At 35.4% G+C, this 12,022-nt stretch overlaps 1 protein-coding gene across 1 annotated transcript; it reads left to right on the top strand.

Annotated features, from left to right (window-relative positions):
• The first annotated feature begins 2,163 nt into the window (after positions 1 to 2,163).
• LOC129277867 (sperm acrosome-associated protein 9-like) lies at positions 2,164 to 11,073 on the top strand. The gene is made up of 6 exons (XM_064109977.1): positions 2,164 to 2,286; positions 5,739 to 5,893; positions 6,486 to 6,710; positions 7,776 to 7,974; positions 8,729 to 10,077; positions 10,241 to 11,073. Exons 2-5 carry the CDS (start codon positions 5,750 to 5,752, stop codon positions 9,028 to 9,030), a joined length of 870 nt encoding a protein of 289 aa, XP_063966047.1. The 5' UTR covers positions 2,164 to 2,286; positions 5,739 to 5,749; the 3' UTR covers positions 9,031 to 10,077; positions 10,241 to 11,073.
• The last annotated feature ends 949 nt before the right edge of the window (positions 11,074 to 12,022 follow it).

The raw sequence follows: 12,022 nt of genomic DNA, 5'->3' as shown, positions 1-12,022 counted from the left end.
ATGGATTTCACCTACATAATATTACCGCAGAAAAAAAATCCCCTTCAGAAACGTAGCGTGGGGGCCCTACCACGACCTTTTTTTAAAAGAAATAAGCCATCTGTATCACGGGGTTTTCCCGGAAACTATACAGGAACAAAGCCAGCAAAATCAAAGCTATTTCATATTGAAAGGGATAGTCCGGGCTGAAAGTATTTATAGCTTAATAAATATAGTAGAATTCACTAAGCAAAATGCCGAAAATTTCATCAAAATCGGATAACAAATAACAAAGTTACTGAATTTTAAAGTTTAGCAATATTTTGTGAAAACAGTCGTCATGAATATTCATTAGGTGGGCTGATGATGTCACATCCCCACTTGTTCTTTTGTATTTTATTATATGAAATTAGGTTCATTCAATTTTTTTCCTCCAAGAACTAGAAAAATTGGATTGACAACTGATTTACTGCATTAGATATTTATTGCTGCAACTTATTTCATTATAAGGGAGACATATTATTCACACAAGTATGAAATAATGAAAATATTATGATTTTATGTCACAACATAAGAAAACGGAAAGTGGAGATGTGACATCATCAGCCGACCTAATGAATATTCATGACGACTGTTTTAGCAAAATATTGCTTATATAACTTCAAACTTCAATAACTTTCTTATTTGTTATCCGATTTTGATGAAATTTTCGGCATTTTGCTCAGAGAATTCTACTTCATCCCTTTAAAGGAAACCTTACCTAAATTCCCAGTTTCATCATCATCATCATCTGCTGTAATCTTCAAAGGGCTCTGCAGCCTATCACGAAGATGAACTGAAACTTGGACGCACGTTATGAGGAGGAGTGAGGAATATTTTCAAGCTGATTTTGCAGAAGCTTTTGAAAGCTGTCAAGCGAGACTGCATTAACTATTTGGAAAGGGAGTTTATTCCATTCAGGTACAGATCGTTGGGCAAAGGCAAATTTGTCAATATTGCCTCTTGGACGATATGTCTGAAAACACTTGTTGTGATTTTTCCTAGTGACAGTGGTGCTTAAGGAGAAGATTTGTAAACTATCCATAATTATAATTAAATAAATTTCTTTAAGAATTGCTTTGCTTTGAAAATGATTTGTCGGATTTACCCGCCCCCCCCCCGATCGATCCGAGCCCTTGAGTATGTATACCCTCGATCACCACTGGTAGATACTGTCAGAAGTTCGAATCCATCTTCATTTCTTAGTTTCCATTGCCATAGTAAGGGGCATCTCTACGTGGAAGTGACAAGATCGACCACCCCCAAAAAGGAATATATAGGCTAAATAGGTCTTTGCCATATATCTATACTATGAAATAAATAAATAAACAAATTAATTGATTAAATAAAATAAATAAATAAATGAATTAATTAGTTAATAAGTAAATAATAAATAAATAAAGAGATAGATAAATAAATAAATGAATGAATAGATGAATAAATAAATGATAAACATCCCAGCATTTTCATCTTTCTTGATGGTAAAGTTTCACCGCAGCTATGCTAAAGAGTATAAAGAAATGTTACCGAAATCATGACCTTCGCTTTAAAGTGAAAACGTTTCTTTCTTTCTTTCTTTCTTCCTTCCTTCCTTCTTTCCTTCCTTTCTTTCTTTCTTTTTATTTTTGCCTGTCAATTTTTTTTCAAATTAAATAAAACTAGCACCCCCATGCAATTGAAAAATTGTTGCCTGGGGCGTATATGCATGCAGCTAGAAATTGCATGATGCCAAATATGATAAATTTTGAAAATTTTTATCAAAATAGTTTTTGTATCTGAAGTAGATCGGATAGCTAACCCACTTTTTATCTGTGTCAGATCTACGAAAATACATTTCCCAATTCACCTATATGCCTATTGAAATCCAAAATGTAGTATATTGCATAATTTACAGACTTGCAAAAAGTGCATTGAATATGAGACATAAAATGTTTCAAGCTGATCTGTGACAACTTTCTACTCTATGTAACTTGATTATTGAACCGCTGTTGACATACCCCTTAATAACAACAAAAGGTGTTCCGAACCATGTTAATAGCTAACCACCAACACAAAGGTTTTCTTTGTTCTTGCTTACCGCCTATCATTCCTGTGGGGATAATTGCCCAGCACAAGTGCACTGCTGGGTCACGCGTTGTTGATCATCACAACAAACTCTCAGCTCAGTTGGCAAAACGTGTAGTCTGCAAGTCTTCTGCGAGCAATTCGAGGGTGAAATCTCGGTGAAAATACATGTTTTTCACGGATTTTTACACAAGAGCAACCTAGGTAAGTAAGATATGATACATTTTATCACATTATTTTGCCTTTCAAAGACAATTATCTCGGAGAAATTAAGGATCATGCGATTATGTTTTGCAACAAAATTTACGCGCGAGTCACCTGTCAATCCTATTTCCTTAGCAACGAAAATTTTGATATATTTACACCAAAAGCATCAGATTAATTAGACATTGATGTACGTTACATTTTCTTAGAAGTATATAGTTTTCATTTATAGACATTTTATTGTGAAATATTACACGTATAAGCTAATCAAAGCCTGGTGAACGTCGATGAGTTTTCCTTAGCAACGTCAGGCGACCACACAAGCAGCACCTTCGATCTGGGTTACGGCTACTCCTCGATCGGTCCGCGGCATCGGGGCGGATGCACGACTCGAGGTACCGGCCGTATGCCCGTATCTCGGGTCGATCGCATGCTTCTGAAGGTATTACTAGAGTTTTGTTCTATCTCAAATATTCAGCTATCTAGATGTAACACTGAATATAAGTGTAATTCAAGGATTTTCATGTTTGGAGGCTAAGAAAACATTTGGAATTTAGTAAGGGTACATTTTATCTTCCCCCAAAACTTCAGATTTTTTATTTCAGCATCTTATCTGCATGTTATTGGCTAAAATGACTACAAATTCTTTAAAAGCTTTGTATATTTTCAAAATCCACAATATGCACCAGCTGTTAAAAATTATATTTATTGATCTCTATTGCTCTAAGCTATTTTAATGTCTTTAAATAAATGAATTGGATGACTGAAATAGTAAAATACAAATAGGTAGCGAATAATATATTATTCAATTCATGAAGATATATGAAGGTTTGCATTTTATGCAAAAAAGTGTGAAGAGCTATGTATTTTCATTATTAATATTATTATTTTAATATTATTATTTATTATTATGTTATTATATTGTTAATATAGTACTGGTAGTAGTAGTAGCGTAGATTTTACTGTTATTATTTAGCTATTCAAAGTGAAATACAAAATGAATGGAATTCTGAATTCCAATAAAAATCAGTTCACAAATTCAGCCTATATATTTATATATATATGGGAACCCTGGTTTCTTAGACCAGGGAAAGAGGCAAATGTGAAATAGTAAAAAAGCAATGAAGCAAGCATTAAGGTTGAAAGGTATGAAGTGGTAGACTTAAATTGTTTATTCTTTCCATTTTACAATCAAACTTCAAATCTGTTTTTTGGATGAAAAACCAATGATACAAATACATGTACATATGTAGAGGATCATTATTGTGAATACAAGTAAGAGTAAAGCAACATTTTAGTCTTGAAATATAATTTGTAACGTAAAAATGCCATCAAAACAGAAGTGTGCCCCCCCCCCCCTCCTTTTGAAAGTGAAGACTTTTTTTTTTGCTTGTCAAAGTTTTCCTCAGAAAAATTTGCCCCGGCCCTTTGGAAAATCCTGGATCTGCCCCTGATGTGATCTAAACCTATCATCTATATTGTAGTTTTGGGATATTTGATACATGTAGTGTTTCAACTTCATTTACTTGATTATAGCATGGACCTATGAAGAGATGGACATTCATCGCTTACCTAATGAATTCACTAACAGGTGACTGTAATTGTCCTCTGAATAACATTCTCTTCGTACTAGTCTTCTTTGGTTCAATGATCGTCACCGTGAGAAGGGACGGAAGCAGTTCGTGACTGGACATTTATATTTCACAAATTATATGCGCAATAGACAACAAATCACTTAAATCATGGAAAATCGATGTGCAGTTCTTTTTTACCTTTGGTAATCTTAGTTCCATATGTTTTATTTGGGAGAAATGTCTGCATATTTTAATATAGAGGCAATATTGTGATTGATTGTTCACCATTTGAAATTTAATTTTCCCAAGTTTCTCCATAATATTCCAGATATACGTGGTACATAACATATATAGATCGTGTATCTCTCAATGTTATTGAGGTCCTTATGTGTGAGCGGTAGTTAGCGGATCTATGATATCATATTTTATATCATAAAGATCGTCTGCTTCTCAAGTTTGCCGCTCCAAATATGAAGCATGTTGACTGAAAGGCTCATGCTAAAACAGGGTATCAGCCAACAAAAATCAAGACCGGGTAACTGTTCCGTCTTTTGGTAATCAGATACGCCTTGGTAGTCATGGTAATTGCTATTGTTACAACACCTGTATGTTCTCATTAAGATGTGCATAACCAAGCGACGGTGACTATCATTGGACCAAAGAAATGCTCGCGTTGATAGTCCATCTCTTCATAGGTCCATGATTATAGCCAGTGCATGAGCACTAATTTTAAGAAAATATATGGGAATTACTTGTTATTCATATAAATGTATATATAAAAGTTCTTGCATAGTACACATAAATTGAATGCTGTGATATAAAGGGAATCACCACTGAAATCTTAATTTCTCTATCTTCATTCATTCCTTTCTATGCCACAAACACCAGTCATGCTTGGAAAAAGGAAGTTAATTTTTTCCCATGCCTGATCTTCCATCTGCCAATTCCATGTGTGCATCATAAAAATCGATCAATCACTGAACCGAAATCCAAGTTATATTGACTTCCAGTTCCGCAAGACGGCTGGTATAGCGTCAAGACAGCAATCTGCTCTTGTTTATCAATTGGTTGTCATGGTAACAATTGATTCTAATGGGAGCAATATCATAATGCCTTTGCTCATCAATATTTTGTGCATGGGTGTGCTGTCTCACAAAAAGGTGAATAAAACAAACACTATTAGCAAACGGTTGCCATGGTTATGGCATGGACAGCAGAAGTATATTTTGCAATATTGTGTCATTATCTGGGCAGTTACAATCTGTGTTTCAAGAAGTAATGAGTGTTGATTGCCTATATAAGCAGGAGTGTTCTTACATGTTTTGAATTTAGTTTTGTAAATTCTAAAAAAACGTCACTTATACTGAAAATAAGTGTTGCAGAGGATAAAATGTAATACTTATTTTGGGTTATTTTGCAATTTATATGAGTAAGTAACCTTTATTAATATCACAATTGATTGCAGTTCTTATTTTAGTTTAAGTGTCCACATGCATACTTTGTTAATGATATTCTAGTCACAATTTTAAATCTTATTTCACTTAAATTTTATTCAATGTTCTTTTTGTCCACTTTTAATCTCCTCTCCTTTTTCCTCTTCCTTTCCCTCCTCTCCTTTTTCTTTTCTTCTTCTCCTTTCCTCCTCTTACTTTTTTTTCCTCGTCTCGTTCTTCTTTTCCTCTTCCTCCTTCTTCTCCTCCTTCTCCTTCCCTTTTCCTCCTCCTCCGATCTCCTCTTTCTTCATTTCCTTTTCCTCCATTTTTCTCTCCGTCATTTCCTTTCCTTCTTATCCCACTCTTTCTGTAGCTCAATCAACTCCTCCAATAATATTAATGAGTAGGCTACATACATGTACATGTATATTTTTGATTCACACAGATCAAACAGACATGGATGCTATACGCAGAGATGTTGCCAAGGAGAAGGATCGTTATAAGGTCCTCCAGCAGCAGCAGTTTACATTCATCAATGCCATGGCCAACACCAGGACAGGTGCATATGAGAAAACCAAACCAGTCAGATCCATCAATCATGTTAGTTATAAAGATTTGTACCAACCAACTTTTCACCCCCCCCCCCACTCCAGCTAAAAGAATGGAATTCCAGAAGAAAAGGAGCATTGCTTTTACTTGTGTCTAAAATGTTTTTCAGGGAAAGGATAGGCTCACATCTTCAGTTTGGAAGTTACAAAGAAGAATCTGTTCCTCTGGAAAAAGGAAAAGTCTGTTTCCATGCCCAATCAATAGGTCAAAGTGTATCATTTAACAAATTTAAATGACAGATACTTGGTTGAGAAATTTAAGAGTGAACAAAGGCTGTTACAGCATGTATCTTTTATCTAATAGATATATTTTAAAACAAATCATATAGAAATGTCTGTCATAAATCATGAAATGGAAATATTTATACTTTCAAGAGGAAACAATAGGAACATCAGTCTGTATGAGGAAAACATATGTAACCAGCAACCAGGAATTGCTATTATCATTTTACTGACCAATTAAAAGGGAATTCTCCTGATTTGTGGTATCTGACAAGTGCTATTATTATTTTAAACATTCACTTATTAAAATTGGTCATATGAATTTAATATTCTTTATTTAAAAAATTTGATCTCAATAACAGGTCAAAGAACTTTTTGAGCGTAGCCGCAACGCTACTGACCGCCGAGCCATGAAGCAATGGCTAGACTTGGTAGGAGAGCTGACAAATATCGTCATGCGTATCTCCAATGTGAATCCTGATGCAATCAAGGAAGGTCCAGCCTGTCAGGCCATTGCCCGATGCAGGACGTTACTCAACCCAAGCAATGAATTTTCATCTCTACGAGCGGGATACCCTCATCAGGAGGTTGGTTGATTATATGCAGCATCTGTGATTCACAATTCATAAATGTATTATCAAATATGCTCAAAATCTGCTGCTCCGGTCCTCAATGGAACATCTTGTTTCACCCATATCTTTCTAATTCTCAAAAGTCTTCACTGGTTACCGGTATCTAAAAGAATAGAATTCAAAATCTTACTCCACACATGGAAAGCATTGCATGGTCAGTCCCCTAAATACCTTCAAGACCTCGTCTCAGAATACACTCCCGCAAGAAATCTCCACTCCTCCACTTACAAACAGCTAAATGCACAGAGAACAAATTCATCTCCATCTCTCTGGAATGCTCTTCCACTGAGGATCCGATCAGCAGAATTGCTTAAAGCATTTAAAAGGCATTCAAGATCCTATCTGCTTTCTTACTTTTGTTGAATGTTTTTAAGGTAATTTGATCTGTCCATACACCCTCACAAGCAAACAGAGAGAGAGAGCTTTCTACTATGTGCTTAATGAATCAATCTTTATTATTATTATTATTATTATTATTGTTATTAGTAATTCCCCCCAATACGCCTCAGAATAGTTTACTAGATATATGGTGCATAATAAATGCTGTGTTCTATTATTATTATTATTATTATGATCTAAAGTAAGAATTAAAGTTTGATTTTGCCTAGTAATACCATTGAAGCTTGTTTAGGTGTATTTTTTTTTAATTACTTAAGGCCTCTATGATTGAGACATTTTGAGCTGTGATTTGGTCTTGTCAATCAACTGACTTTGAAATGTGTTTTGAAGGTCATACAAGTATATCAACAGTTTTTAAGAAATGGCAGGTTTGTGTGGACAACTGACCATGTTCTTTTATACAATTTTTCATGTTTGCATATAATTCAGTAGGCCTTTAATGGAGTAATATTGCATTGTTAAAATGAATTTCCCTAAATTTTTTGCATTCCTGAAAATCATGCACTTTGTGGATATGGGCCAATGTTCCCTGCGATAAACCTGGTGGCAGCAGTGGGATAAGTACATGTACTTTGCCATGGTTTATCTGTAATCAAGTATGACATTTCTATCTATACCTAGGTGAACCATTTAAGCTGCTCAGAGGCCCGTGTCCTCTATGGAGGCTGCGTCAGTATAGTCCCTCTAGTGTTTGACAACTTACTCAAAATATACAGCATCATCAAAGAGAGTGGGAAAGAGCTGCAAGAAACATGGCCGCCACAGACACAGAGGCCGAGGAGTATACAGAGTGCAAGGCATCAACGATCTAAAACTGAAAGTAAGCATCAAGATATTTCTTTGTATATGCAGGGACGTGAGAGGGTATATGTACCAAGTTATGTGTTGACCTAGATTTCATAGGTGTTTACACCATATCATGAATGAGTAGACATTGAAAGTATTATCCAATTCGTTGTTAGGATCACTAATTTAATTTCCCCTAACTCCAACAAAATGTATCCCGTTTGTATGTCTGAATATAAATATTGTGCTAAATGATTCTGGGAGACAATGAGTAATTGCTTATAAAAAAAAGCACTGAATTCTCTCTGCAAACATTGTTTTATTTTCCAAGCTATATTATTTCATGTACCCCATTTCACAGAATTTCAGCATACTTAATTGTCATTTGTCTGTTATTTCACAGCATTTTTCCTTGCTTATTTGTTTTAGATCTGTGATAATATAATTATCCCTAAAGACTTTATAACTCAAAATTAGTTGTAGATCTGTGATGATCCATGCATATTATAATTGTCCATATTGGAATTTAACTCGACATTAGTTTTAGATCTGTGATGATACATGGATATTATAATTGTCCAGATTAGAATTTAACTCAAAATTAGTGTTACATCTGTGATGATACATGTACATGCATATTGTAATTGTCCATTAACTCAAAATTAGTTATATATCTGTGATGATATATAATTATCCATCATGATTTTAAAGACGGACTGAATTATTGCTCACCCTAACTCCTTGGGTTTAGCCTTAATGATCAACACCCACTGATTTTTTTTTAACAGCCCAAGCCCCATCAAGAGCAAAGACAGCCATCGGTACAAGGAGCGCCCGCGAAAACTGCGAAAAGAGCACCGACACCAAGGACCTGACGAAACGCATGCTCAAGCTCTCCTTCACCAAGATGCCGAAAGGTCACGACGAGAACACGCTCTTCTACAGACGGACTCTCAATGGCCGCGCAGACAAGCTTCACATTAACGGTGAGATAACGTTGGACAAGGCTCCCTGGAGGGGCGCCTCATATGAGAAGATCAATCACGTTGATCATCGGAGGTTCGTCAATCTGGAAGATAAGTTTTACTGAGTGGCTTGAGGGATGTGAGCGGGTTTCTCGGCATTTTAAGATGGTATATACCCTTGTTCAAATCTAATTGAAAATGTACATGTATGTTCTGTAGTCTTGTTACATTCCAGATGATCCCCAGAGTATTTTTACTGGTAGATGCTCTGAAATCTCATCTTTCATGGGGAATTTGACATCAATAGTGAGTGTTAACCAGGTAGCAGGTGTCGTCTGTCACCCGGAGTAGAATCTCCTTATATGACCAATGGAGGTTATGTAATGCTGTGTACATTCGTCGCTAAGCATTGTATTCTAAAACCATTATCTGCATTCCTTCACCTGATAGTGCCCATAGCAGGCCAAGGATTGTTTAGTGGAACAACATTATTGGCCGAGCCATAACGTTGAAAGTATATTACTGGTATTGCTTACTACTTTTAACGAAATCTGGGGTTGTCAAATAATAATTCACTTTCCATGAAAGTATGATATTACCGCATGGCAACTCATCGGTTCCCATTTCATTGTCGTCTATTAGAGATATGGCAAGGCAATAGGAAAATATTAAGGAAATTTGATACTAGTGAACACCAGTAAGGTTTTTGTCTCGCCTGCATAGCAGAGCGAGACTATAGGCGCCGCTTTTCCGACGGCGGCGGCGGCGTCAACAATGAAATCTTCACCAAGGTTAAGTTTTTGAAATGTCATCATAAATTAGGAAGTATATAGACCTAGTTCATGAAACTGGGACATAAGGGTAACCAACTATCACTGATAATCCTGCATGAGTTTCATGTCTCATGATCAAGGTCATTTAGGGTCAATGAACTTTGGCCATGTTTGGGGCATTAGCATTGAAATCTTAACCAAGGTTAAGTTTTTGAAATATCATCATAACTTCAGAAGGATATGGACCTAGTTCATGAAACGTGGACATAAGGGTAATCATGTATCACTGATTGTCCTGCATGAGTTTTCAGGTCACATGATCAAGGTCAAAGGTCATTTAGGGCCAATGAACTTAGAATATTCTCAAGTTTTTTTAAAATGTTCATCATAACTTAGGAAGTTTATAGACCTAGTTCATGAAACTTAGACAGAAGGGTAACCAAGTATCACTGATCGTCCTGCATGAGTTTCCAGGTCAAATGATCAAGGTCAAAGGTCATTTAGGGTCAATGAACTTAGAATATACTCATTAAAAAAAATATTAATGTTCATCATAACTTAGGAAGTACATGGACCTAGTTCATGAAACTTAGACATAAGGGTAACCAGGTATTACTGATCATCCTGCATGAGTTTCCAGATCACATGATGAAGGTCAAAGGTCATTTAGGGTCAATGAACTTGGACTGTGGTTAAGATTTTTTTTAAATGTCATCATAACTTGTATAAAGGCCTTTTCATGAAACTTGAACAAAAGGTTAAACAAGTATTGCTGATTATCTTGCATCAGTGTCAGGTCACATGATCAAGGTATAAGGTCATTTAGGGTAAATGAACGAACGTTAACCATTAAAGCCGGCACTGCTGCTATATTGAATTGCTTAATGCAGGCGAGACTGCCAGAGACGTTCCACTTGTTTTTAATTGATGAGAATCCTGTGTTCATGAATTGTCATTATTCTCTAAAGAAGTTTGTGGACACCATCTGTGCAAAAACCTCTGTCTGACATGGGAACAATCTTGGACCGAATATGACTGCCGATCTCAGATCCCATGGCCCCTATTCTTTAATTTAAACTCTGGTTTTAAATTGTGGTTTAACTATGAAAAGCCATTTGTTACATAAATCTTTAACAGTAGAGGTTCAATGTATCAGCTAATTTGACTCCCAAAACATTATTAACTGCCTGGGAAGGATAAGTAGGACAGTTGTCTTCACCATTAAAGAATTAGTAAAGAGCACAGTAAGCATGAGAAGCATTCACTATAAACAAAATTTTGAAACATTTGGCTTCCCATAATTTCAGCAGAGTTAGACCATGGTCTAAGTTAAACCCGACTTCAGAAAACAGGCCCATGTGTTTGCCACAATGACTTACATAATAATAATAATAATGGATATTTAGAGGCGCTAAAAACAAAAAGTACCATAGCGCGTACAATGTATGAATAATAATTTAACAACTACAATATTCAAGATAAAAAGGGAAATTAATTATTGAGGAAAAAGGTATGTCTTAAGGGAAGATTTTAAGCCAAAAACACTGGAAGCATTTCTTATTGAAAGAGGGATAGCATTCCAAGTCTTGGCAGCTGCTACAGCAAAACGTTTTTCGGCAGAGTAGAGTTTTGACAAGGAAATGCAAAGTCTGCATGTGTCAGTGATTGAACGAAGATCACGAGAATTAGGAGAATAGAGTTTGAAAGAGCAGCTCCTAAGCTGTTAAGGGTAATGAAAGTTGTCAACAATAACCCACATTATGTTCTTGATTCAATGTGGATTGATTGGTTGTATTGTTTTCCTTATGGACCTAAAATTAACTTGCTCGTTGTATTGATTACAATAGTCAGGAAGCACTCTTTAAAGTTGATTATTCTGTGTTCATATCTTGTTTTAACTGCATTTTTTATTTCTCCAATTCTGAATTACTTTGATAGTTATTTGCTTTGAGTCAGTATGATACTGTTCAAGCCACCTCAATGTATTTCTTTAATGCATACATGTACAAGGTAACGTTGATACATTTTTTCAATATTTGGATATGGTTGTATATATTCTTTAATTTATTTCATATCTTTTATGGTTTCATTCATTTCAATTTGAAATATTAATGTGTGTTGATTGAAATGTGTTTGGAATTTATATGTAATTTATGAATACTGAAATTTGAATATTTAGTTCTTGAAGATTAGTCATGAAAGTTGAACAATAAGAAAGTATCCTACCCGAAAACTCGAAAATATCTAGTGGCCTTTAAAGGTTCAGTATGATTAATATTTGGCTCACTCGACCGATCAGGTAAATGAGTCATCATGCAGTATAACCCAACCTTTTGTGATAACA

This window comes from Lytechinus pictus, chromosome 15, assembly GCF_037042905.1.
Source record: "Lytechinus pictus isolate F3 Inbred chromosome 15, Lp3.0, whole genome shotgun sequence".
Lineage (NCBI taxonomy): Eukaryota > Metazoa > Echinodermata > Echinoidea > Temnopleuroida > Toxopneustidae > Lytechinus > Lytechinus pictus.
Note: the sequence above shows the minus strand (reverse complement) of the source record. Positions and strands in the feature narration are given on the sequence as shown.